The following is a 25,832-nucleotide window of genomic DNA, read 5'->3' as shown; positions in this document are numbered from 1 at the left end:
CACACAGTGCTGCAAGTGGGGACTCCCCAGAGCAGAGCAGAGGGGCAGGATCCCCTCCCTGAGCTGCTGCTCACACTCTGGGGTGCAGCCCAGTGCACGGGGGGGGGGTTTGGGTACCCCCTCAGTGTGACAGCACCACTGCAGTCTCTGATGGCCACAGATGGCAAGCAGGAGGCTCAGATGCTGATGCTCCAGGACAAACCCACATTGTGGAGCTTGCACAGGCTTTTTGGCTGAATCATTTCTGCCTGGCAAGGCTGCTCCTGATGGTGTCTCATTAGGGAGCCTTAATGATGCTGCGGAGTGATGTGTGTTGGATGCTCCACATACCTGTCCATCCTGGAGAAACCAGCAGGTTTTCAGCAGGGCTGTGGGTTTAAAGCCACCCTGGCACTTTGATGTGGGAATAATCTAGCCCCATGGGCTGGGGGACAGGGAGAGCCATGGAATGGTGAGAGCAGGCAGGAGCAATGAGGGATGGAGATGACACAGATGCAAGGTCAGGTCCTTCTATATTGGGAAGCAGAAGGGTGCAGAGATGAGGACAAAGCTCAACAGCTTTTAAACAGGATGGGTGACACTGGTTGAGTTTTCTTGTGCACAGGACAGACCCAAACTCATTGTTTGTCCTTCATTGATCTGGACTTCTGGCAGTGGAGGGCTCCTGGTTTGGTGAAGAACTGGTGAACTGGTGCCTTTCTTGGACAAATCCTGGTAAAACCAGGCCAGGTCATGGGGGCTGAAGCCCTGAGCTGGTTGCTTGACCAGGAGATACCTCAATATTCAGGTGCCACCTGCAGCCCAAATGCAGAGTAACCTGCCAAGAAGAGCTGAATAAATCACCCTTGAAACCCAAGTAGATGGAAACAGAAAGGCACCGAGTCCTGGGCAATGGTTAAAGTCTGTCATTCATGCAGGGCTCTCTGGGTTTAGTCCTTTTGAATAGTTTTGGGTTGTTCAGGCAGTGTTTTATCTCAAGAGGATTTCCCAGGCATCACTTGGTGCATCCCATGAGCCCTCCTTCCCTTGTGCCCAGTGTGTCTGTGTGGGTCCCTGGGTTCAGACTGAAACAGGGGAAGTTTACATTGGATATAAGGAGGAAGTTCTTTACTGTGAGGGTGGTGAGGCACTGGAATGGGTTGCCCAGGGAGGTTGTGAATGCTCCATCCCTGGCAGTGTTCAAGGCCAGGTTGGATGAGGCCTTGGGTGAGATGGTTTAGAGCGAGGTGTCCCTGCCCATGGCAGGGGGGTTGGAACTTGATGATATTAAGGTCCTTTCCAACCCTAACTATTCTATGATCCTATGATTCTATGATTGCTGGGTCCCAAGAGCCCATTGTGGAGAGGAGAGGGCTTTTGGCCATGGTGAGTGTGTTGTGAGGGCCGGGCCAGGCCCTTTACTGTGTGCTGGGCTCTGTGGCTCTGGGAGGAGCTGGGCATCCTCCCTCTCTGCCTCCTTGGAGCAGAGGGCTGGTTCCCACCATGAGCATTCTCTGCCATCTGTGGCTGTCACCATGGAGGCTGTTGTCCCTGTTGTCCTGTTCAGCTTTGCCTCAGCTGCAGGACGGGATGGATGTGGCTGCTTGAGGTTTCAGGGCTGAGGTTTGTGTGAGCCCAGCCTGGGCTATGGGGGACCAGGGATGGGGCTGGGGACAGGAGCAGGCTGAGGGGCTGGGCATGGCCGTGGGAGCAGGGACATCACTGGGGCTTCATGGACTCTGGGCACCGTCTATGATGCAGCTCTTTGGACACCATTGGTGTTTGGATGGTGAGAGTTGAAGTGTCCTTTGCCCCATGGGTATGGGTGACTGTGCAGAGCTCTGGGATGGTGTTTGGGAAGACCGGGGTGCTGGGAGATGAGGTGATGGAGTTCCCACGAGCCAGCGCTGGCTCCACGGCAGGCTCCCAGGCTCGAGGGCTGTGCCGGGGCTGATCCATCCCTTTCTCCCCTCCAGGCTTGCCGTGATTTCCTGGATTTAGCCGAAACTCACAGCCGGAAATGGCAGCGGGTGCTGCAGTATGAGCGGGAGCAGCGCATCCGCCTGGAGGAGACCATCGAGCAGCTAGCCAAGCAGCACAACAGCTTGGAGAGAGCCTGCCGCGGAGCCCCCGGCCTCTCCTCCAGCACCACGGGCATCACCAGCACCACCAAGGGTGAGCACCAGGGCCCTGTGGGAAGCGTGGGATGGATGGGGGTTCTGCTTGGTTGGTCCCAGCAAGGTGTCATGGATGGGGAGGATGCAGAGAGCAGTGCCCTGTGTGCTCATGGTGATAGCTTTTAACAGGTCCCATTACTTCCAATATCACCCAATCCATCACCTTCCAAAGGCCCTGTATTTTCCAGTGTGTTAAGGGAGCTACAGGAAACCTGGAGAGGGGCTTGGGACAAGGGCCTGTAGGGACAGGCCAAGGGGAATGGCTTGAACCTGCCAGAGGGGAGACTGAGCTGAGCTCTTAGGCAGAAGCTCTTCCCTGTGAGGGTGCTGAGGCGCTGGCACAGGGTGCCCAGAGAAGCTGTGGCTGCCCCATCCCTGGCAGTGCTCAAGGCCAGGTTGGACACAGGGGCTTGGAGCAAGCTGCTCCAGTGGAAGGGGTCTCTGCCTGTGGCAGGGGTTGGAGCTGGAGGAGCTTTAAGGTCCCTTCAACCCAAACCAGGCTGGGATTCCATAATTACACCTTAATTATTCCTAACTGTCCTGTTGCTCCTTGCTTGAGGATGTCCCCAAGATACAAATGTAGGAGAGGGCTCACCCCAGACTGTTTTGGTAGCCAGAACCCTCACCTGTGTGCACCTCTCTGGCTGCTGGAAGTCCTGTAGGAATCCCGGGGTTCCCAGCTGTGAGGGGTGCTGGTGGCTCCGCCGGGACTTGTTTGCTGCTCACAGGAGTTACTGGGCAATAAAACCAAATAGCTTTTGTATTCCTGCCAAAGCTCCTTCCCTGTGGGAAGCAGCAGTGCCAAATCCTGCCAATTGTGCCTTGTCTCATTGTGAAGGATAGATAGACTCAAGGGGGAGAATTGCGGCTGTGGGGAGGGTGATGGCCGTGCCAGGCTCTGCCCTTTTTCTTGTATGGCCTCAAGGAAACGGGTTCAAACAGTGCCAGGAGAGGTCTAGATTGGATACTGGGAACAGTTTCATCACAAGGGCTGTCAAACACCAGAACGGCCTCTACAGGGATGCGATGGAGTTGCCGTGTAAGATGTGGTGCTTAAGGACATGGGTCAGTGGTGGCCTTGGCAGTGCTGGGGAGCGGTTGGACTGGATGAGCTTAAAGGGCTTTTCCAACCTAAATGACTGTGGCACAGCGGGGAGAGCAGGGGAACGCTGCACAAATCCAGCCCAACCCTGTCACAAGGCAGGACCCTGCTCCTTCGGAGGACCCTGGGAGTGATGGAGGGAAGGAGGTTGCTGAACCCTGCTGGGAAGCGGAGTCAGGTGCTGAGCCCGATGGGCTGCTGTGGTGGGGTGGCTGGAGCCCGGTGGCTGCTGTGGTCTCACAAGCTCTGAGTGGCGTTTGGAGGTTTTCCCCAGCACAGCAGGGAGCTGTTGTGTGCCAGCACTGGGAGCAGGAGGTGTGCTGCCAGGGCACATCCTTGCTTTTAGGAGCTGGAGATCGATACTGCATCTTCTTGTTGTGGAGTGGGATGGAGAGGAGGGGGCAAGCTGTAGATGGAGCCAGTGTTGGAGGGGAAATGGCTGGTGGAGGGTGGGCGCTGGGGACAGACTCGTGCTCAATTGGTTCTAAAGGGAACCAGCAGCACCCGAGTGTCTGACACCCTTTGTGCCAGCAGGGAGTGTGCAGTCTGCGAAAGGAGAGGCCAGTGATGAAGATGAAGAGACAGAGTATTTTGATGCCATGGAGGATGCACCAGCTTTTATCACTGTAACCGCAGACCCCAAGCACCACAGGTACGAGCCCCTGCCCCAGGGCCATGTGCTGCAGAGTATGACCTGCTGTGAGCACAGGAAGAGCAGGAAGGAGTGGTTTGCTGGGCCTTGCGCTTGGGCTTGAGGGCAGCATCTCCTTCCATGGGGTTGCTCTGTGGGCAGAGCTTGTGCTCTTGTGCCTCCCTGGGTGTCTGTTTGGGCTGGAGGTACTGGTGGTCTCAACCATGGTCACATCACTGGGCTTGCTGCCCACAGGCTGGGTCACACTGTGCTGAGCATCCCCACCCAGCACCTGTGCATGGCCCCTGTCGCCTTGCTGCCTTTCCTGCAGCACCCTGGGGGGGTGCAGGGTGATGCTGTGGGTGATGTTGGCTGTGCTGCACCAGCCTCGGCTCTTCTCTCCCTTTCTCTGCCCTGACTTGTACTTCCTGGCCCACAGGCGTTCGGGCAGTAACCTGAGTGGGGCCAGCGAGGGCCACCCCGAGGACTGGACCCTGGAGGACAGCGTGAGTTGGCCGGGCAGGGTGGGAGGGATGGTTCTTGGGACCAGGGGAGAGGAGCAGGAGAGGAGGGAAGGAGCTCTCAGTGCCGCCAGGAAGGAGCAGAGTTGGCTGCTCTGTGAGCCACAGGTGCCAGCACTCCTAGAGCAGCACCCAAACCCCCTCCAAGGGAAGCAGGAGGGTGTTGGGGACACTGGTATTTCCCCCATGCCCTGGAGACCAGGCTCCAGCGCTGCTCCCCAGCACAAGTGCCCACACTATCTCCGGACCTGTGGTTGCTGCTTCCAGGAGCTGCTGGCTTTGGTTGGGTCATCTGGGGCAAGTCCAGCTTACATCCATGTTTCTTCTGTTGCTCCTGCAGGTCTTTGAAAGCTCAAATCAAAGCAGCTATAATGAGTCCACTTGCAAAGATCTCCTGCCGAAGAAAAGGAGACGGAGCCGCATCCCCGACAAACCCAACTACAGCCTTAACCTCTGGAGCATCATGAAAAACTGCATTGGCAAAGAGCTCTCCAAGATCCCCATGCCCGTAAGTGAGCGTGTCCCAGCACCAAGGGCAGGGGAGGAGGTGCTGCTGTGGTGCTGGTGCTGAGGGTTTGGTGTGGGCATGGCTCCTGCCTGTGCAGAGGCTTTGGGTGATGGCTCTGGTTGGTCCTGCTCTGTCCCATGGCAGCAGAGCAGCCCCGAGTGGGACAGGAGCCAACCCCGTCCTGGGTCTGGCTTTTGCACTGGGCAGGGCCCTCTGGAACCCCCTCACTCTCCTCCCCAGCCCTGCTCTGCGGCATCAGGGTGTCCTCACTGCTCTGTGCTGCTGACTCCAAGCCCTGGCATTTTCACTGCAATTTATTTGCCCCTTGGAATCATCCTTCTGCTGCCGGCGAGCTGGGAAGCTGAACCTGCCCCAGCAGCATGGGGATGGAGTGCCAGTTGCTTTGTGGTGGAGGGCTCTGACATCATGGCTGTTACACAGGATCATAGAATAGTTAGGATTGGAGAGGACTTTTAAGATCATAGAATCATAGAATAGTTAGGGTTCCAACCCCCCTGCCATGGGCAGGGACACCTCACACTAAACCATGGCACCCAAGGCTCTGTCCAACCTGGCCTTGAACACTGCCAGGGATGGAGCATTCACAACTTCCCTGGGCAACCCATTCCAGTGCCTCACCGCCCTAACAGGAGAGAATTTCCTCCTTATATCCAATCTAAACTTCCCCTGTTTCAGTTTTAACCCATTACCCCTTGTCCTGTCACTACAGTCCCTAATGAAGAGTCCATCCCCAGCATCCCTATAGGCCCCCTTCAGATACTGGAAGGCTGCTATGAGGTCTCCACGCAGCCTTCTCTTCTCCAGGCTGAACAGCCCCAACTTTCTCAGTCTGTCTTCATACAGGAGGTGCTCCAGCCCCTGATCATCCTTGTGGCCTCCTCTGGACTTGTTCCAACAGATCCATGTCCTTTTTATGTTGAGGACACCAGAACTGCACACAATACTCCAGGTGAGGTCTCACAAGAGCAGAATAAAGGGGCAGGATCACCTCCTTGGACCTGCTGGTCACGCTCCTTTGGATGCAGCCCAGGATACGGTTGCTTTCTGGGCTGCAAGCACACACTGAAGCTGGCTCATGTTCATTTTCTCATCAACCAGCACCCCCAAGTCCTTCTCCTTGGGCTGCTCTGAATCTCTTCTCTGCCCAGCCTGTAGCTGTGCCTGGGATTGCTCTGACCCAGGTGTAGGACCTTGAACTTTGCATGGTTAAACTTCATGAGGTTGGCATCAGCCCACCTCACAAGTGTGTCAAGGTCCCTCTGGATGGCATCCTTCCCTCCAGCATATCAACTGAACCACACAGCTTGGTGTCATCGGCAGACTTGCTGAGGGTGCATCAATCCCACTGTCCATGTCACTGACAAAGATGTTAAACAGGACCGGTCCCAACACCGATCCCTGAGGGACACCACTCGTTACTGGTCTCCAGCTGAACACTGAGCCATTGACCACAACCCTTTGTGTGCAGCCATCCAGCCAGTTCTTTATCCACCGCATGGTCCATTCATCAAATTGATGTCTCTCCAGTTCAGAGACAAGGATGTCGTGTGGGACAGTGTCGAACCCTTTGCACAAGTCCAGCTAGATGACATCAACTGCTCTACCGCTGTCCATCAGCTCTGTAGCCCCATCATTGAAGGCCACCAAATTGGTCAGGCAGGATTTCCCCTTAGTGAAGCCATGCTGGCCGTCACCAAGCACCTTGTTGTTTTCCATGTGCCTTAGCATGCCTTCCAGGAGAATCTGCTCCAAGATGTGGCCAGGCACAGAGGTGAGACTGACTGCTCTGTAATTCCCCAGGTCATCCATTTTCCCCTTCTTGAAAATGGGGGTTATATTTCCCTCTTTCCAGTCGTTGGGAACTTCACCTGACTGCCATGATCTTTCAAATATGATGGCAAGCAGCTTAGAAACTTCATTCGCCAGCTCCTTCAGGACCCGCGGATGGATTTCATCAGCACCCATGGACTTGTGCACGTTCAGGTTCTTAAGATGGTCTCGAACCAGTTCCTCTCCTAGAGTGGGCCCAAGGTCTTCATTCTCACAGTCCCTGTGTCTGCCTTCCAAGACTTGGGTGGTGTCGTCAGAGCCTTTGCTAGAGAAGACCAAGGCAAAGGAGTCATTCAGAACCTCAGCCTTCTCCAAATCCAGGGTAGCCAGTTCTCCTGATACCTTCCAGAGGCTGCCCACGTTGTCCCTAGTCTGCCTTTTATTCACAATGTACCTATAGAATCCCTTCCTGTTATCTTGCACATCCCTAGCCAAGTTTAATTCTAACTGGGCCTTAGCTTTCCTAACCTGGTCCTTAGCTTCCCGGACAGCATCCCTGTATCCTTCCCAGGCTGCCTGTCCTTGCTTCCATATTTTACAAGCCTCTTTTTTCCCTAGAAAAGCCTTGAGCGATGAGCCTTATCTGGGGTCCTTCCTTTGCAGAAGGAGTGTGTTACAGGGGCCTGGATGCTGAATTGGTGTTTTATCTCTTCTTAAAACAGTACCTGATGTTCTCCAAGTGAGACCGCTGGGTTCTCTCTGCCTGTGCTATTTCCAGCCGAGATACACAGCCCAGCACTGCCCGTTGGCATTTCTGCAGCAGCATCAGTGTCAGATAGAGGCGTGATGGGAACAGAAATAAGCTCAGGATGTGAAATACCAGCAGCTGCTGGTTCCTGGAGAGAGGAAATCAATACCTTCCCTATCAATCCAATCGTGCCAGGAGCTGCTAAAACGAGCCCAAACCTGAGGGCAGTATGTTCTGCTGGCACAGCAGCCCCTCTGCTGGCTCAGGGGATGTGACTCCTCCATCCCTCCCTGGGGTGAGTGGATCTGGTGTCCCAGCACTGCTTGTAAAGAAGGGGCTCAGCCACTCAGTGTCAGCTCCCCTCTGCATGTCTGTACTGATAGAAGAAGGGAGATGCTTCGCACCCCACAAGCTCAGCAGGGAGATGCTTTGCCTCCAGCAGCTCAGCCACACGTGGCATTTCATTGATAGATTCACCCCAAGAACAAGCAGCCCATGCTGAGGCAATGTGAGGACAATTTCAGCTCCTTCCACAGCCATTTATATTCTGTCCCTGTGGAAAGGTTTAGCTTTGCTGATGCTAGTGGGGAGGATGCAGCTGCTGCTTTGTTCTCTCTGTGCGTCTCTCCCAAGCGTTACCTCAAGCCAGCAGTGATTTGCTGTCTCATGTGGATGTGATGCTGCCTGTCTGTCTGTTGCTCCTTCTCAGGTGCTGTAAGAGCCCTGCTGTTTACAGGCTAAACCCACGAGTGGAACAAGCTGGAGTTTGTGTTCTCTAGGATGAAATACGGAGGTTGGCTTCAACCAGCTCCTCCTTCGAAAATACATTTCTTTGCTCTGAACTGGTAGTGAAAAGTGAATCCTTACTACCAGGAATTGTGACATTAGGATCAGTATTATGCAGGGACACCACCAAATGTGCCTTTTCAAGGTTTTCTGAGCAGTGGGGCTGCAGCTGGTGTGAGAATGGCTTTGCCAGGAGGTGATGGAGGAGATGGAGGGCAGCCAGAGAGCACCATGTCCCTGCCCTGCACAGCCTCTTGCCTGTGGGTGGTGGATACTGGCCGGGAGGCAGGAGGGAGCTGGTCCTGCTGCTGTGGCTTGTTCTGGGGGTCACTGGTGCTCCATCACCAGAGCAAGTTTATACCTGAGACTGTATGTGGCTGCCCCATCCCTGGCAGTGTTCAAGGCCAGGTTGGACACAGGGGCTTGGAGCAAGCTGCTCCAGTGGAAGGGGTCCCTGCCCGTGGTAGGGGTTGGAGCTGGAGGAGCTGCAAGGTGCCTTCAGGCTGGGATTCTGTGATGCTGTATCTGGTTAGTCACGGGGCTCCCAGCTCTCATGGTACAGCTCAGGCAGCAGAGCGTGGATTTCTGACCTTTAATGTCTCTGTGATGCTGCAGAGGCAGGGAGCAGGCAGTGTGAAGGCAGTGAACAGGCAGTGTGCAGGCAGGGAGCCAGCAGAGAGCAGGCAGGGTGCAGGCAGGGTGCCTTGGCTCATCCAGCCCTACACCCTGGGGGCTGCTGCTTCCATTCATCCCTTTCCATCCTCCCTGGATCTGGCCTCCTGGAGCACATTGCTCCATGCTCAGAGAGCCACACATGTGGGATGCTGATGGCAGCAGGGCCCGGTGCTGTGGGGAGGAGGCAGAGGGTGCAGTGCCCGGCTTGGCACCTCTCCTGCTTTGCTGAGCATTCCTTGTGCCCCTGCAGGTGAACTTCAATGAGCCGCTCTCCATGCTGCAGAGGCTCACAGAGGACCTGGAGTACCACGAGCTGCTGGACAAGGCGGCCAAGTGCGAGAGCTCCACGGAGCAGATGTGCTTTGTGGCTGCCTTCTCCGTGTCTTCCTACTCCACAACCGTCCACCGCACCGCGAAGCCCTTCAACCCGCTGCTGGGGGAGACCTACGAGCTGGACCGGCTCGAGGAGCTGGGCTTCCGCTCCCTCTGTGAGCAGGTGAGCTGGGGGCTGTGGAGGGGCTCAGTGTGCCTGTCCTGCTGCCCGTGTCCAGCCAGAGCACCAGCATCTCCTTGCACTGAGCATCCTCCTGGCTGAGGCAGCCTGCAGGTTGTGGGTGGTGTTGGGAGCAGTGGGCACAACCCAAGCCATTTTCCAGCAGCAGAGTGTCCATCCCAGTGTTGTAGAGCAGCAAAGGTGGGACAGACAGACGGGTGCTGTTCCAGCTGCTCTGAACCTCCCCTGAATGCTGCATGTGCTGCTCAGCCCAATGCACTGAGCAAAGCGTTGATAATCTTGTGCCTGAAATCCTGTTATCCAAATAGGATTGTCTCCTGCTGGTGACAGTGGGGTTTAACAGGGAGCTCTTTGCTGTGCTCCTGTGTGTAATCCAGCAGCTTGGGGCACTCAGCACCCTGGCATGGGAATGGCTTGAACCTGCCTGAGGGGAGACTGAGCTGAGCTCTTAGGTAGAAGCTCTTCCTTGTGAGGGTGCTGAGGCGCTGGCACAGGGTGCCCAGAGAAGCTGTGGCTGCCCCATCCCTGGCAGTGCTCAAGGCCAGGTTGGACACAGGGGCTTGGAGCAAGCTGCTCCAGTGGAAGGGGTCCCTGCCCGTGGCAGGGGTTGGAGCTGGAGGAGCTTTAAGGTCCCTTCCAACCCAAACCAGGCTTTGGTTCTAAGGTAACATTTTGCTAACAAGCCTCAGCAGATCCCAGCAGGAGCTTCGTTCACCTCCTTTTGCTGCTTGGGAACCTCACAGGAGGTCACCCCAATGCCCAGGAGAAGAGCAGTGTTCAGGTCAGTGCAGTGGAGCATCCTTAGGGCCGGAGCTGGTGTGGAGCTATTGCCTGTCCCAGGAGCCATGCCGCGAGCACTCACCAGGGCTCTCTGGTGCTGGTGGCTGTCCCTCACGGGCTGTTTCTCCTCTCCCCAGGTGAGCCACCACCCCCCTGCAGCCGCCCATCACGTCTTCTCCACGCGAGGGTGGACGTTGTGGCAGGAAATCACCATCGCCAGCAAGTTCAGGGGCAAATACCTCTCCATCATGCCACTGGGTAGGTGACACGCCGAGGTTTGGGGCTTGCTTTTATGCCTGCACTGCTCATGCAATACCTAAAGTTTAGAGCAGCTTGGCAGTGCCTGGGGCTCACCCAGGGCTCAGTGACTTCCACCCTGGGAGCACAGATTGGTGCTCCTGATGATAGACAGCCTGGTGCTAACTCATCTCCCCTGGAAACTAATGTATCAGCTCAAAGAGGCTGTGTTGCTTGCTGCTGGCACCATAGCAGGGGTGCTTTGGAAATGCCCTGCTTGCCCATGAATTGATTTCTCTTGAAGTGATGCTTACAGGTTGTCTTGCTGCCTGGTTTAACCCCCTCCCTGGCAGCCAGATGCAATAAGCTGCTTCCTTCCAGTGTTCTGTTTGTCTTCTGCCTGTCCCTGGGCTGAGTAGAAGTGGTTTAGACACTGAGAATCAACCAGAAAGCACCTTTCTGACCTGCTTTTGACATGAGTGGTTTTGGGGTGTTGGGAAGAGGGCAGAGGCTGTGCAGGTCCCTGCCTGCAGCAGAACATGGAGCATGCAGCAGTGAGAAGGATGAATGATGGGAGATGCAGGTAGAGGGGCTGGGTTGACTCTGAGGACCAGCATGGTGCTGGGGTGGTGCCCACAGCCCTGCCCTCTCTCTGCAGGTGCCATCCACCTCGAGTTCCACTCCAGTGGGAATCACTATGTCTGGAGGAAAGTCACCTCCACTGTTCATAACATCATCGTGGGCAAGCTCTGGATTGACCAGGTTGGTGCCTATGGGTCCTGCCTGGCCTTGCCTGGCTCTGGCTCTGGGCAGGGGGCTGGAAGGGGATTGCCCTCCTGGCGTAGATCTTGGTGTCCCCACCATACTCCTACCACAATAGGAAGCTGTGCTTCCCTGTAAGGATGGGGTGAAGCTTCCCGGGGCTCCTCATGGTTCTTCCCAAGGCCAGCAGCTCCATGGGGCAGCTTGGGTGATGGGTTTGACTCCATGGGGCTGCCTGGGGTAACGGGGTGGTGGCTGCAGCTGCGGGTGATGCTGCAGCTGGTGTTGATCTGTACCTGCACTACAACTAATGCCTGATTTGTCTCCTTGCCAAGCCTCTCACTTGCTCTGGTTCTGTCTCTTTTGTCTAGTCTGGTGAAATAGAGATTGTTAACCATAAGTCAAAAGATAAATGCCAGCTGAAATTTACCCCCTACAGCTACTTCTCCAGAGATGTTCCCCGAAAGGTGGGTATCCAGCAATCTCCCTGCTCCTTCTGCCTGTCCTGGCTGGGATGAGACCTGCCTCTTGCCTCTAAGCTGGGCTCAGAGGGCCACAGTCCTGCCCATGCTGGCCCCTCTGCCATGGGTCACCAGGGAGGGCTGGGGGACACCTCCAAGCAGAGCCCATGTTGGGTTCTCCATGTGCTGGAGCTGCAGCACTGAGACCTGGGAAGGGTTTGATGGGCTGGAGACCCCCTTTCATGGTCAGAATGGGTGCACACTCCCCCTGTCCTGGGCCGTTCCTGTCCCCCCTGCACCTCTCCCTGTCCTGTGGGCCTTTCCAAGCCTCACCAGAGCCATCTCCTCCTGCCAGGTGACAGGAGTGGTGAGCGATGCCGATGGCAAAGCACATTATGTCATGTCTGGCACGTGGGATGAGAAGATGGAGTGCTCCAAGATCGTGCAGAGCAGCCACGGCAGCACCAGCACAGAGGGGAAGCAGAAAACCGTCTACCAGACGCTGTCCCCAAAGGTCCTGTGGAAGAAGTACCCCCTCCCGTGAGTCCCTCCCTTCACCCTGAGCCCCACGGGGTGAACTCGTGTGCCCAGAGCAGAGGATGTGGGACGGGGAGCAGGGCTTGTGTGGCTGCACACAGCAGGTCCCTGCAAGGGGAGGGTGCTTTGGGGGGTGTTAGGGGCGGTTGGAGGTACTGGTTTTTGGGCTGTTGGTGATGGCAGGAGATGTGTTGGCTGCAAAGGCATCCCTGGCCATCCTGTTCCAGCAGCTGCTTTTCAGGAGACCGGTCCTCTTGACTCTCCAGCCCACAGCAGGATGCTTTGAAGGCAGTGGAAGGTGCCCCTGCCTGTGGCAGGAGGTTGGAACTGGATGATCTTAAGGTCCTTTCCAACCCAAACCAGGCTGGAATTCTCTGTGATTCTGTGATCCAGCAGCTTTTGGGTGAAGCCATTCTCTGTCTTGGCTGTGCTCTCAGAAGTCATACGCTTGGCTTTTAGCCTGCCCTTGTGGAGGGATCTGCTCCCCTCCAAGACACCCATCAAAGCATCACTGGCATCTCCATTTAGGAGGTGGGAGGAAGGGCTCCCCAAATCCCAGCCTGGTTTGGGTTGGAGGGGACCTCAGAGCTCTTCCAGTCCCAACCGCTGCCATGGGCAGGGACCCCTTCCACGGGAGCAGCTTGCTCCAAGCCCCTGTGTCCAACCTGGCCTTGAGCACTGCCAGGGATGGGGCAGCCACAGCTTCTCTGGGCACCCTGTAAAACACCTCTGGTTTGGGGTAGCAGGAGGAGCATCAGTGGGGCTGGGATGAGACGTGAGGACACGAGGGGCTGGCAGCAGCTCCACGGCGCTGACCGGGGCTCTGTGCCCGCAGGGAGAATGCTGAGAACATGTACTTCTTCTCGGAGCTGGCCCTCACTCTCAACGAGCCCGAGGAGCGCGTGGCCCCCACCGACAGCCGCCTGCGCCCCGACCAGCGCCTCATGGAGAGCGGCCGCTGGGACGAGGCCAACGTGGAGAAGCAGCGGCTGGAGGAGAAGCAGCGAGCAGTGCGGCGCAGGAGGGAGGCCGAGGCTGTGGAGGCACTGGAGGAAGGTAAGATCCTGTGGGATGCTGGCGGGGCAGGGACCACCCTGCGGGGGGGGGGGGGTGCGGTGCTGAAACCCCCCCTTCTGGGTTTGGGGGGTGCAGGAAGGGCCCTGTGGCTCTTAGCATGGGATTCACCAGCTTTCAGCTGGGAAAAGCATCCCTTATCCTGTGTTTAGGGGGTCTATAGGGATGCTGGGGAGGGACTCTTCATTAGGGACTGTAGTGATAGGACAAGGGGTAATGGGTTAAAACTGAAACAGGGGAAGTTTAGACTGGATATAAGGAGGAAATTCTTTCCTGTGAGGGTGGTGAGGCACTGGAATAGGTTGCACAGGGAGGTTGTGAATGCTCCATCCCTGGCAGCGTTCAAGGCCAGGTTGGACAGAGCCTTGGGTGGCATGGTTTAGTGCGAGGTGTCCCTGCCCATGGCAGAGGGGTTGGAACTTGATGATCTCAAGGTCCTTTCCAACCCTAACTATTCTGTGATTCCCCCTGGCAGGCAAGGACTATGAGGGCTACATCCCACTGTGGTTTGAGCGCAAGGTGGACGCCGTGACGGGGGAGCTCATCTGTGTCTATAAAGGTGGCTACTGGGAGGCCAAGGACAAGCAGGACTGGAGCACGTGCCCTGACATCTTCTGAGCCGCCCCGGGGTGGCCTCTGCTCACCGGGACAGACAGAGGGACAGCGAGGCCACGCTGGCAGCATCCCAATGGCACTTGACAGGGCAAATGCATCCCCCCCCGAGTCAGCCCCTGCAGGAACGTGAGAAGCAGACGTACCCAGGGACTCCAAACCTATTTTTTTACGCACTAATAAATGGATGGTGGGGTTCACCCATGGGTTTGCAGCAGCTGCCGAGGCGGGAGGACCCCCAAGGCTGGCTCCATCCTACCCGAACGTGTTTGCTGCTGTCAGGAGCTGCTGCCTCTGTCTTGCAGCATCTCGGCTGTGCTGGCTGAGACGTCAGCTTCCAAAGATGCTCACGCTGTGGGGATGCGGTGCACCCGTGTGAGCTCTGCCCTTTGACGTGGTTTTCTCTTTTCCCCCCATTTCTGTGTGGACTTGATGGAATTACTTTATTTTTTTACATCAGCTCCTGGTTCAGGTTCCCTCAAAGACGAACACAAGCAATGTGGTGTCCTGCTGGGAAAACGGTCCCCAGGGGCTGTGATGCTTCATCCTGGAGGCTTTTGGTGGGTCCCACAGTGCCCAGTGGTCCCAGTAACACCAATTTGGATATTTCAGCTGTGACTTTGGGGTTGGTTTTTCTTTGCCCTTTTGCTTTATTTTAAGAAGCACTGGAGCAGATTCCCTGCAGTCTGCTGTGCTTAGCCAAGGTTTGGGACTGTCTTTAACATGATGCTTTGTTAGAATGATTTGAGTGAGGTTTGGGTTGGTTTGGTTTTCCTGCAACCACATCCAAAGGAGAAACAGCCTTGCCGACGTTGGGAATGGTTGGCAAACCCAGGGCAAAGAGGTTTGTCCCCAGTGATGTTCTGGGGTCCACATTCTGGCCCTCTCCTGCTCCGTACCACTGCAGCCAAGGGGCTGAACCTCGGTGCTGGCTCTGTAGGCAGCATCTCCCTGCTGAGCTCTGCCAGACACCGGGAGGGAAGAGGTGCCATGGTGCCAATGGGATGGAGCCTCCCTGAGGGCACAGTCTTGGTCCTGGGTCTCCCATCCCTGTGTCATCCCCATCATGGTCCATGGTCCCCTGGTGTGATGGGGCTGAGCCTGGAGGGCACCCACAGCCCGGCTCCCTTCATCCTCCTCTCTTGTGGCTGCTCAGGTAATCACTAAAGCATCCTGAGCATGGGGCTGGGGGAGCCCTCCTGGCCCCTCCTGCAGCCCTGGACCCGCCGGGAGGAGCGGAGCAATCCCTGCTGATGATCGGCGAGGACCAGGAGCAAGTGGTGCTGGGGCATGGAACGGGAGGATGGAGGCGGCAGGTCCTGAAAGTGGGATCCACTGGGCCAGAGAGTGTCAGGGGGACCTGAACATTTGCCCCATCAGATCTCATTTTGATGTCTTCATATCACCCACTGCTGCCTCGCAGGGGTCAGAGCCCGCACCTAGCCGGACTGTCACATCCACATTGGAAGATAATGAGCAATAATGAACTTTGAGGCAACGGTAACTGGAATCCCCAGGCTGCACATGGGACACGTATGCAATCAGGTTCTTCAACCATCAGTCTCCTCCTGGTTGGCTTCTCTTCCAGCACCTTCCATACCCGTTCTTCACAGCACACCTACGTGTACAGTATATATAGACCTTGTACGGCATAACAGTAGTGAGTTGGCTCTTGGGAGTGGCAACACCCACTGATTCCCATGTACCCTTTAATCTTATTTATTTGCTTCTAATTTATACATATATATATAAATATATATAAAATTATTTTGCTTAAATTTCTATGGTACACAATAGATGAAAAATAATGAAGACAGAAGTTGTCTGTCTGAGTTTTTGTGGCACCATTTCCCTGGGCTCACCCCGGAGGTAGGATGTAGGGCTGATGGCAGCCCAAAGTGGAGAAGCAACACGTTACTCCAGAGCTGGATGTGGTGTTACACGGGCATCCCCTTCCAGAAACGATGCATTTGGGGTTGGAAGGGAAGTGCTCCGTGTCCTGCCACTTGCTCCAGGCCACTTCCCGGCTCCATGGGCATTGCAGCATGGTTTGTGGTGGCAACCAAAGTTGCCCAGGGTGGGGCTTATTGTGAAAGGGGTTGGAAATGGAGCTCTTCAGATGCCCCGTGCCCTGCCTGCTCTGTCAGTGCAGCTGGAGGGGTGAGGAGCTCCTGCCCTGGTTGTTCCATCCAGGATCGGAGCGTTCCGCGGCGGAGGAAGTGCTGGCACCGAGGGTCCTGTTGGGCTCTGGGAGCCTGACAGTGCTCACTGCTGTACCCCCATTGCTGCTGCCCCCCGCTTGGGGCATCACCAGGAGCACCCCCAAGGCAGAATTCCCTCTTTTTGAGGGTGATTTTAAGAACTCCACTCCTCAGAGACCTCCGAACGGCAGCACTTACCCACAGCGCATCCCCTGCTCTTCCCGTTGCCCCTCCCCGAGGATTTTGCTGTCATTCCGCTGTAAATGCTGTCGGATGTATTTCTTTTGGAACAATATATTGTGAGTGATCCCTCTGCTCCTACGCGGAAATAAAACTTGGATTCGGGAGTTTTAAAAGGCGCAGTGCTGAGATGGTCACTGGCTCCCCGAGGATGCACGTGGGGGGCCTGGAGGAGCCCCGAGGTGGGTGAGCTCCATGGTGGATGGTAGGGGGGTGGCCAGGGGAGGAGATGGCCCAGGGAAAGGAGGTTGCCCAAGGGATGAGGGCTTTAAGGGGTGGCCCAGGGAACAAGGGGGGGTCAATGGAAGGAGAAGGATCAGGTTGCCCAGAGAGGAGATGGTGCAGGGAAGGGGATGTGGGGAGAGGGAGGGGAGGAGTGGGCTCAGCAGGGGCTGTCCAAGGCTGGAGATGTCCAAGGGGAGGCCCAGGGGCAGGGACCCATGGACAGAGGTTGTCCAGGAGAGAGCTTAGAGGAGAAGGAGCTGCCCAGAGAAGGGAGAGGCCGAGGGGAGGAGAGCATCGAGGAGGAGATGTCCCAAGGCCAAAGGTGGTTGCCCAGGGCGGAGGAGAGGTGGCCCAAAGGCAGGTGCCCAGGGCTGGAGGTGGCCCAGGGGAGCTGCAGGAGGGGGGGGAAGCCCAGGCAGGCTCAGACTGGCCGGAGGCTGCAGCGTTGCCAGGAGATAGGCACACACAGCACTGCCCATCCTGCTGTCCCCTCCTGCTGTCCTGTCTGTCCTGTCCCTCTGTCCTGCTCACCCCAGCCCAGTCTGATCAGGTAAGCACAGCTTGGGGACCCTGGTACCGGACCCGCTCTGTCCATGCAGGCACTGGAGCTGGGGAGGAGCATCCCTGCACTGGGTGCAGACAGCAGCACACAGCCCCAGGTGAGGGCCTGGCAGCTCCAGCGTGCCGGAATCTTGGCTTCAATGGGAGGCAAAGCTGTGTCCTACAGCCCCTGCAGAGCCCCCGGCACCGCAGCCCTGGAGCTGGGGTCTGGGGGGGGGTCGGTGTGTTCACCCTGAAGCCTAATGAGTGCATGGGGGTTCTAGCGTGTTACCCTCACCTTGCCTTGTGTTGCAGACCTGGGGCAGGCATGGAGCTGGAGGAGGCTGTCTCCAAAGGGCAGACACGCAGTAAGGATGCATCCAGAGGGATGTCTGCCTCCCCCCATGCCTTTGGTCCCGTACTGCCAGGGACATGCGTGTCCCATCCGCTCCACAGCAGAGCAGTTTGGGATCCCCGGGTGCTGCTGCTGCCCTCCCTGCCTGCTCCCCACTCCCCAGCACGGGGGGTTTGCCCCCCAGGGCTTTAAGAGCTGCTGCTCTGCCCTGACCCACAGCACCGAATTCCTCCTCTCTTCAGGGCTGGGCCCAGGGAGGCTGCTGGGATTTGCAGGATCCTGGGCAAGGGAACACCAGGACCAAGGGCTGGACCCCACCGATGCCCAGCACAGTCAGGTGTGGGGCAGGGGGTCACGTTGGGGTGCAGTGGGGCAGCCCCGGGGTGCACTGATGGAGGGTGCGCAGTGCCCCATGTCCCCGTGTCCCCTCTGCAGCAGCACAGCCTGGGCACAGGCAGCGGCAGGGACGGTGCCATCGCTCCTGACACCTTCCTCGATGGCTCCTGGGTGGCTGGTGAGTGGGGACAGGGCACTTGGGTGCTCTCCCAGCTCTGCTTTGCCCCCTGTCCCGCAGCGATGCCCGGTGGGGACAGGCAGATGGCAGAGCAGCAGAGACCAAAGGGCTGGGAGATGGCAGAGGGGCTCCCGCAGAGGTGCCAAAGGGTGGGTTGGGACCAGGGCTCTCCCGTCAGGCAGTGGCTTCCCATAGTTTGTGCTTGAAGGGCCAAGAGCATCCTCCCCTGTGCCCTGCAGCCCCGCAAGGCTTTGTGCTGCACCCGCTGAGCTGAGCTGCTGCAGCAGCACCGGGAGCATCCATCAGAGGAAACATCACCAGGGTTAAAAACCCAGGAGGGGATGTTGGAACTTTTTGTTTTGAATCCCAGAATCCCAGAAGGGTTTGGGTTGGAAGGGACCTTAAAGCTCCTCCAGCTCCAACCCCTGCCACGGGCAGGGACCCCTTCCACTGGAGCAGCTTGCTCCAAGCCCCTGTGTCCAACCTGGCCTTGAGCACTGCCAGGGATGGGGCAGCCACAGCTTCTCTGGGCACCCTGTGCCAGCGCCTCAGCACCCTCACAGGGAAGAGCTTCTGCCTAAGAGCTCAGCTCAGTCTCCCCTCGGGCAGGTTCAAGCCATTCCCCTTGGCCTGTCCCTACAGGCCCTTGTCCCAAGCCCCTCTCCAGGTCCCTGTGAGGGAAGGCGCAGTTGAAGTCGGGATATGCCTGGGGAGGGTGGGAAGTGTCCAGGGTTCGGGGGGCACCAAATGCTCCCCGGTGGGAACAGGCGGTGCCGGTGCCCCTCGGAGCTGGGTCCCCCGCGGGTGGCCGGGGCCGACGCAGGGGGCTCAGGGCTCTGCTCTCTCCCACAGCCCTGCAGGGACCCGGAGCCGGGTGTCCCCGGGGGGGTGGCAGCTGGGGGCTGGCTCCGCTCCTCGGCTCCCGGCCCCTCCCGGGGGATCAGAGCAGCTCCAGCTCCATCCGCACCGAGCACTTCGCGGACAGGTTCCGGGCGGGCGCGGTGCGGGCCCCGCTGTCCTCGGAGGAGGAGGAGGAGGAGGCGGAGGCGGCTGCGGGCGGTGACCCTGGGGGGGATGCGCCCTTGCTCCCCATAGGCAGGAGCCCGGGTGCCCGCCCGCACTCGGTGCGGGGCAGGTCCGCGCCTCTGGTGAGGGGGGCGAGCCTGGAGTCCCTGGGAGCGAGGATTTCCAGGCTGAGCCGGAGCGGGGCTTTGCGGGTGAGCGGAGGGGGGGCCCGGCCCGGCCCCTCCCCGCACCCATCCCTGCCCCTGGGGGCCTCTCCCCACGGACAAGGCCAATTGGGCACCGCCTGGCGTGGGGAAGGCAAGGGGAGAGCCCCGGGCACGGGGGCGGGCAGGAGCAGAGGCTCTGCTGGGGGCCCTTTGCCAGGGACCGGCTGTGCCGGCAGCAGGGAGCATCGCACCGGCGAGACCCCGGCCCCGCTGCAGCGGGAGCCACCCCAGGAGCAGCACGGAGGGAGCGGTGCCCGTGCTGTGCACGGCAGTGCCAAGGGAGGAGCAGGCAGCGGATGGGTCCGAGCTCCCTGCGCCCATCCCCGTGAGTCTGGGCTGGCTGCAGGGTGCTGGGGGTGCTGGAGAGCCAGGACCAAGCATGGGGCCATGGTGCTCACTGGGGCTTGTCCCGGGTGTGTGGGCTCCCCCCAACCCCAAATGCCGTTCCTCTCCCAGGTCCCACAGCATCAGGACCCCTCGGGGGATGTGGGGCCGGGGCGGATGGGTCACCCTGCCCTGCACGAGTGGCCCGCTGGCAGCATGGGAAGCAGGAGGTCGTGCTGCCCTGCAAGGTATGGCCCCAAACACAGGGGTACCAAGGGGACACCCCAGCTGTGTCGGGATGCACGGGGTGGGAACGGCCCCTGGAGACCAAACCTGGTCCTGATCCTTGTGTCCCGTGTGGTGGCCGTGGGAATGCCCTGGGAAAGGACAATGGGTTTGTCACCAGTGTGCAGCGAGGCAGCCGGTGTCCCTGCGATGGTCCCTGCAGGGGAGGCAGGAGGGGACATGGGATACAGGAGCTGCTGCAAAGGGGACTCGGAGCAAAGTGGACAGAGCCAGGTACCGGGGGTCCAGGGGTGATGGATCCTGTGCTGAGCCTGAGACACAGCTCAGGGATGCCCACGGGTGCCAGTGCCTGGGAGGAGAAGGTGGCACTGGGAGCCCAAGGAGGGTTCTGGACCACTGGTGCTGAGTGGGCATCCTGTGGGGCCGCTGTCTGCAGTGGTGCCGATGGGGAAGTGGGTGATGGTGTCCCCCCTGCAGGGCTGGGCTGGATGCGTGCTGCTGGGACCCGATGGGCCTGGAGAGGATGGTGAGGAGCTGGGCAAAGTGGGGCGGCCACGGGCAGCCCTGGTGGCAAGGACAGGCCGGGGGACAGGGGTCTGCAGGGGCTGGGCTTAGGGAGGGCAGAGCACTGAGGTTCCTGAGCACCACAGGGGGTGCAGAGCTGGCTCCTGGGAGAGACAAGGACGTGGGAGGTGGAAAAGGGGGATTTTCCAGTCTCCGCAGGGGCAAAGAGCCCGTGAGTGCTGCCAGGAGGGGCTGGAGGTGGAGAGGAGGAAAACAGTGGCTTTGCAAGAGGAGAAACTGGAGCTACAGACGGTCAGTGGCCTCCTGGCTTCCCAGTGGGGCTGGGATCACACTGGAGGCTCCCTGGGAAGGAGCACGCCACATTCCCCGCCCCTTATCCAGGCATGCACATGTCCTATGGGAAGTGTTCAGCGCTGCCCGAATTCCTAAGGAGCCAAACTACATTAACCTGTGGGAAGGGTTTGTTGAGGGCTGGAGCTTCGGAGGGGAGTGACTCCTCCGGCTGTGCTCAGCTTGGCCATTGCTCTGGGAAGCCCCAGCAGAGGCACCTTGGTGCAGGCAGGGCTTGATGCCGGGTGCTGATCCCGGTGCTGGCGACACTTCCCTAGCAAACCCCAGTTCTTCCCAAGCTGTCACCGACCCCTGTGCCTGGCTGAGGGGGGGCTCGGGGTGTCCTGCACAGTGGGAGGAGCACCCCTGGCCCTGGAGGGGGGGCACGGGGTGTCCATAAGGGGTGATGTGAGCCCAGCTTCTGCTGCAGAGGCTCCAGGAGCTGGAGCATCGCTCCCGCTCCCTGCTGCGGCAGAGGCAGGAGGTGCTGCACCGGCTCCATGCGCTGCTCCTGCGGGAGAAGGTGGACGCCCTTCAGCAGCTCCAGGAGGCTCTGGAGCAGGTGGGGAAGGGAGAAGGGAATGGGGGGATATGGGATAACTCAAGGGCACTGGAGCTGAATGAACGCAAGCAGGGTTGTGTTCAGCCACAGCCAAACCGCCCGGTCTGGGGGCTATGGCTCACACAGGGTTGGGAGCAGCAGTGGGGAGCACATCAGCCCAGATGTGCTGCTCCCCGGGGTCACCCTGGACTGCTGGGTGCAGCAGGCAGCAAGCTCAGCAGCTTGCACTTCGGCAGGGCTGGGGATGCTCAGGGAGCAGAGGAGATGCCCCACTGGGTGCCTCCATGCCTGCTCATTCCAAACCCACCCTGCTCAGCCCTATGTCTACAAGGAGCTCTGACCTGGCTGCAAGGCCAACAGTTCCTATATGAGAGGCTGAATGGAGCTGGGGGCAGAGCTGGGGGTGTGGGTTCCGCTCTGATCCATGCCTCTCCCAGCAACTGCTCCTCAAGGAAAGGGCTATCGGGACCACACGGCTGCAGCACCGCCTGAGCCACCCATGGGAGCAGGCTGGGAGCTGCCCGGCCATGGGGACCACCTCAGCGTGCCCGTGCCAACACAACCTGCACCCCAGTGCTGCCATGGGGCAGGGCCCGGTGCCGGCAGCGGTCGGGTGAGTCCCATGGCTGCAGGGGGGGGGTGATGTGGGCTCCTGCAGCACCCCAGCCCCGGGGCATCCTCTGTGGAGGAGCCATGGGTGCTCCTGGGCTGGCTGTGGGCTGTGTCCTGCAGCTCCTCTCCTCTCCCGCAGCCGCGCGCTCCATGTCCTGTGTGGCCTCCGGGAGCAAATCCAGCAGCACATCAGGGAGCTGCAGAGGGAGCCCAGGGAGAAGAGGGAGGTGATGGGGATGGGGATGGGATGGGGATGGGGATGGGATGGGGATGGGGATGGGGATGGGGATGGGGATGGGGATGGGTCCCTCCCTTTGGAGCCATTGAGCCAGGGAAGGCTTCATCTGATGGTGTCTGACCCAGGGAGCGGCCCTCGCTGTGCCCTCTGCCTGCGCCACGCAGCCGAGGGCTGGGGGTTTGGTGATGCTTCTATAGAATCCCAGCCTGGTTTGGGTTGGAAGGGACCTTAAAGCTCCTCCATTCCAACCCTGCCACAGGCAGGGACCCCTTCCACTGGAGCAGCTTGCTCCAAGCCCCATCCCTTCCAAACTCCGGTGACCTTTTCCTCTCTCATGCACAGAGATGGAGCGAACACCCATGCCCCCGTCCCACCTCTTCCACTGCTCCTGCCCTCCCACAGCACGGCCACGGGTCCCTGGGGCTCCTGCACCACCTCCAGGAGCTGGGTAACCTGACAGTGCTGGAGGAGAGCCGGGCACCCCAGCACAGGAGGTGCAGGGACAGCCCGGGACAAGGGACCTGCCTTCTGCCACAGCCTCACCCAAAGACTAAGCCAAAGCAAGCAAGAGGTGCAGAGCCCACCACCTGCTTTTCCCTCCCTGCACATCCCACTGGAGAGGACACCGGCTTTCATTCACAGGAGTGAGTCCAAGGAGAGCTTCTCCATGTGCAAAGGGGGGAATGCCAGTTCCCTGCCTCCAGGGGAAGGGAGGGATGGGATTGCAATAGCTGTGTGCTGACTTCCAGCTTGCATCAAGAGGGTTTTCGTGATGGTTTCCTGCAGTGTTGGGTTGGGGAGGTTTCTGGAATGATTTGTAATTCCCAGTTGTTCCCTTGCTGAGGTTACTGCATGACCTGAAGCTTCACAAAGAGGTTCATGGTGCAGACTCTGTGTATTTTGTTGTTGTTCTGAAGAGCCTTGAATGAAGCCCCAGATGCTTGCAGAAGTCCATGGGCATCTTTGCAAAGAGGAGGATGAGGTTATGGCCATATGGGTAATACCAGGGAAGACAAATCTGACTCTTTAGCAGAAGGTTGAGGCAGAAATGCCCCCCATACCTCTGAATGATCACAACAACGTTTCCATCACTGGGAATTTCACCTCTTCCCTGTTGGAATCTCGGTCGTTATGAAGGTTTTGGTTCCGGGGGTGGTTGAAGACATCATAAGTGGAAGATCAGCCATGGTTAACTTTGCTTTAGTGATGGGCTTTCATAGCAGAGCTTGCTGGTTCTTCTGCTGCTCATGGAAACGGTGGGGTTTGCTTCTCCAGCATGGGCTGATGAATGAAAATGGGCAAGGAGGCTTTGAGCTCGCACGGTAGGAACTGTTGGAAAGGGGCTATGAATGCTCAGGGGAGATCCATATCTTGGACATTCTTTTGTTGTTCCTGTTGGAGGACCACTTGGTGTAAAGAACCAGCTCTGGACAGTGGAAATTCAATTATCCCATGTCCAAAGCCAGCCACTGCTCTGTTCCGTGCACAACAACGTCTATCCCAGGAGCAGGGGCAAACCAGCCTGAGGTTCTGTGATTCTACTGCTTCTTCTAAAGTGCCTAAAGGTCAACAGTTCTGTCCTCAAATCAGGTCCTTATCTTACGTCTGCATTTACATCTCCAAGCTGCTTTGCGTGTTCATGCAAGGTCTTGGGTTTTGCTCTGGAGTTGCTTTGTTCCGGCAAGTCAGGGTTTGAAATGAGGAGCAGCAGCATCCTCTGCAGGAAGATGATAGAAGCACAGCCTGGTTTGGGTTGGAAGGGACCTTAAGATGGTTTAGTCCCGACCCCTGCCATAGGCAGGGACCCCTTCCACTGGAGCAGCTTGCTCCAAGCCCCTGTGTCCAACCTGGCCTTGAGCACTGCCAGGGATGGGGCAGCCACAGCTTCTCTGGGCACCCTGTGCCAGCGCCTCAGCACCCTCACAGGGAAGAGCTTCTGCCTTAGATCTAACCTGCCCTTCCCCTGTTTCAGTCTGAACCCATCACCCCTTGTGCTGTCGCCACAGTCCCTGAGATAACCCCCGAGCATCTCCTGTCCTGTGGGCAGAAAGCAAAGAGCAGGGAGCGGGCAGATCCTCAGGGCAAGGAGAACTCCTCCAGTAACTGCCTGGAGAGGAGCAGGGGCCCTGTGAGGGTTCAGGGGTGATCTCGGCTCTGAGGGTGGGAAGTGCCCTCTCTGCAGCGCCCCACAGAGAAGCCCCACGAGCACAGCGGCTGCGATGGGAAGGGGATGGGGAAAACGTTCCCTGTGCCTTGCCTCAGTGAATGCCCAGGGGAGCCCTGTGTGGGAGGACCGGCAGGCAGGAGGTGGCGGGAGATGTGGGTCGGGAACGTGCCCCTGTAACCTTCATGTGGTGTAAAACGGGGGATCCCTGTGATGTCCCATTGCTGCCTTCAGCTCCTGTGCAGTGGGTTAAGGTCTCCTGCCAGCAAAGCTGCAAAATGGCCTGAAAACCAACAGGTAAAGAGGGAGTCTCTGGATTTAAGGAATGGTGCTTCCATTGGATGCTCCAATGCACTGGGGCTTCCCTGGCTCCTCCACAAGGCTCTGGGGCTTGGCCAAGTCCTGCAGGGCAGAGCCAGCTTTGCTGCTGCCGAAGATCTCGCTGGGCTCATGCCCTGTTGCCTCCTAGACCATAGCTGTGTAGCCAAGGGGAGGTGTAGATGCTGGAGCGAGCCTGTTGCTGTACAGCTACAAGGCTCCTGCTGGGGATTGCCTTTGGTCCGTTTGCCTCCAGCATCATCAGTGTTGAGTTCACTCTGCAGGAAACACACAAGTTACAAAAGGGGGGAAATAAAAGTCAAAGCCGACACCTACGGATGTGCAGGGAGAGGGGGAATCTCCTTCAGATGCTCAGTGATTCCCCTTACTCCTACACTGCGGTCACAGTCCAGCCATTCATTACCGGGGCTCTTCAGTCTGCAGCAGGGTAAGTACCACAGAGAGTCAGCCCTGCCGAGGGGTGTCCCATGGGCCTGCTGGGATCCACTGCAGAGGTGAGGGTCTGACAGGACAGACCTGCAGCATCCTCCCCTTCTCTTGCCCGTGTTCTTGCACAAGAATCCCATGAGGGGATACTGGAACTTTTGAATCCCAGAATCCCAGCCTGGTTTGGGTTGGAAAGGACCTTAATATCATCCAGTCCTAACCCCTGCCAGGGGCAGGGACCCCTTCCACTGGAGCAGCTTGCTTCAAGCCCCTGTGTCCAACCTGGCCTTGAGCACTGCCAGGGATGGGGCAGCCACAGCTTCTCTGGGCACTCTGTGCCAGGGTTCCAGTGGTTCAAATGGTTCCAGCAGTTCAATGGTTGCTCACTTCCTCAGCTGCCTTTCCTGGGGTGCAGGGGATGTGCAGCCCTCCTGAGCTGGAGGGAGCTGCTAGAGGCAGAGCTGATGTGCCCCAGCCTGAGCTCCCACTCGGCAGCAACCAGAAGGCTCTTTCCCTGGCTTTTGGGGCTAAACCCACTACGGAGGATGAGATGTGCTTGTTGCAGGGGGGCAGCGCAAGAACAGGGATCCGGCTGCGGCTGTGTGCTTGGCTCTGTGGGTGCTGGGGTTGACATGTACACGTTGATATCCACATAATGCGGGGGGTGTAATGAGATTGAAAATGGGAGCACAGTGAGGCAGAGGCACAGCGTGATGCCAAAACAGAGTCTTGCAATGAGAAGCAAGAAGGGGTGTGCTGTTAAAGTGGAGACATGGGATGAGCTGCAGAAACCAAGGTTCTGGTTGGAATGCAGAGTGAGGACAACAGAAAAGGATTCAGTTGGGAAATGCACAAACTGGTGAG

At 58.2% G+C, this 25,832-nt stretch overlaps 1 protein-coding gene across 3 annotated transcripts in view; it reads left to right on the top strand.

Annotated features, from left to right (window-relative positions):
- The window catches only part of OSBP2 (oxysterol binding protein 2), a 77,725-nt gene extending 63,630 nt beyond the window's left edge, over positions 1-14,095 (top strand). For all 3 annotated transcript variants that reach the window (XM_061370464.1, XM_061370462.1, XM_061370465.1), the window contains 11 exons: positions 1,956-2,154; positions 3,793-3,910; positions 4,329-4,395; positions 4,751-4,918; positions 9,169-9,414; positions 10,350-10,470; positions 11,108-11,211; positions 11,583-11,678; positions 12,028-12,212; positions 13,045-13,265; positions 13,759-14,095. In XM_061370464.1, the coding sequence (XP_061226448.1) occupies positions 1,956-2,154; positions 3,793-3,910; positions 4,329-4,395; positions 4,751-4,918; positions 9,169-9,414; positions 10,350-10,470; positions 11,108-11,211; positions 11,583-11,678; positions 12,028-12,212; positions 13,045-13,265; positions 13,759-13,901 (1,668 nt within the window). In that variant the 3' untranslated portion in view covers positions 13,902-14,095. The remainder of the gene's footprint in view (positions 1-1,955; positions 2,155-3,792; positions 3,911-4,328; positions 4,396-4,750; positions 4,919-9,168; positions 9,415-10,349; positions 10,471-11,107; positions 11,212-11,582; positions 11,679-12,027; positions 12,213-13,044; positions 13,266-13,758) is intronic.
- The last annotated feature ends 11,737 nt before the right edge of the window (positions 14,096-25,832 follow it).

This window comes from Neopsephotus bourkii, unplaced genomic scaffold, assembly GCF_033783945.1.
Source record: "Neopsephotus bourkii isolate Nb327-2 ecotype Australia unplaced genomic scaffold, CSIRO-AGI_Nbou_v1 NB_1542, whole genome shotgun sequence".
Lineage (NCBI taxonomy): Eukaryota > Metazoa > Chordata > Aves > Psittaciformes > Psittacidae > Neopsephotus > Neopsephotus bourkii.
The sequence above is the reverse complement of the archived record's forward strand: the minus strand, read 5'-3'. Positions and strand labels throughout refer to the sequence as shown.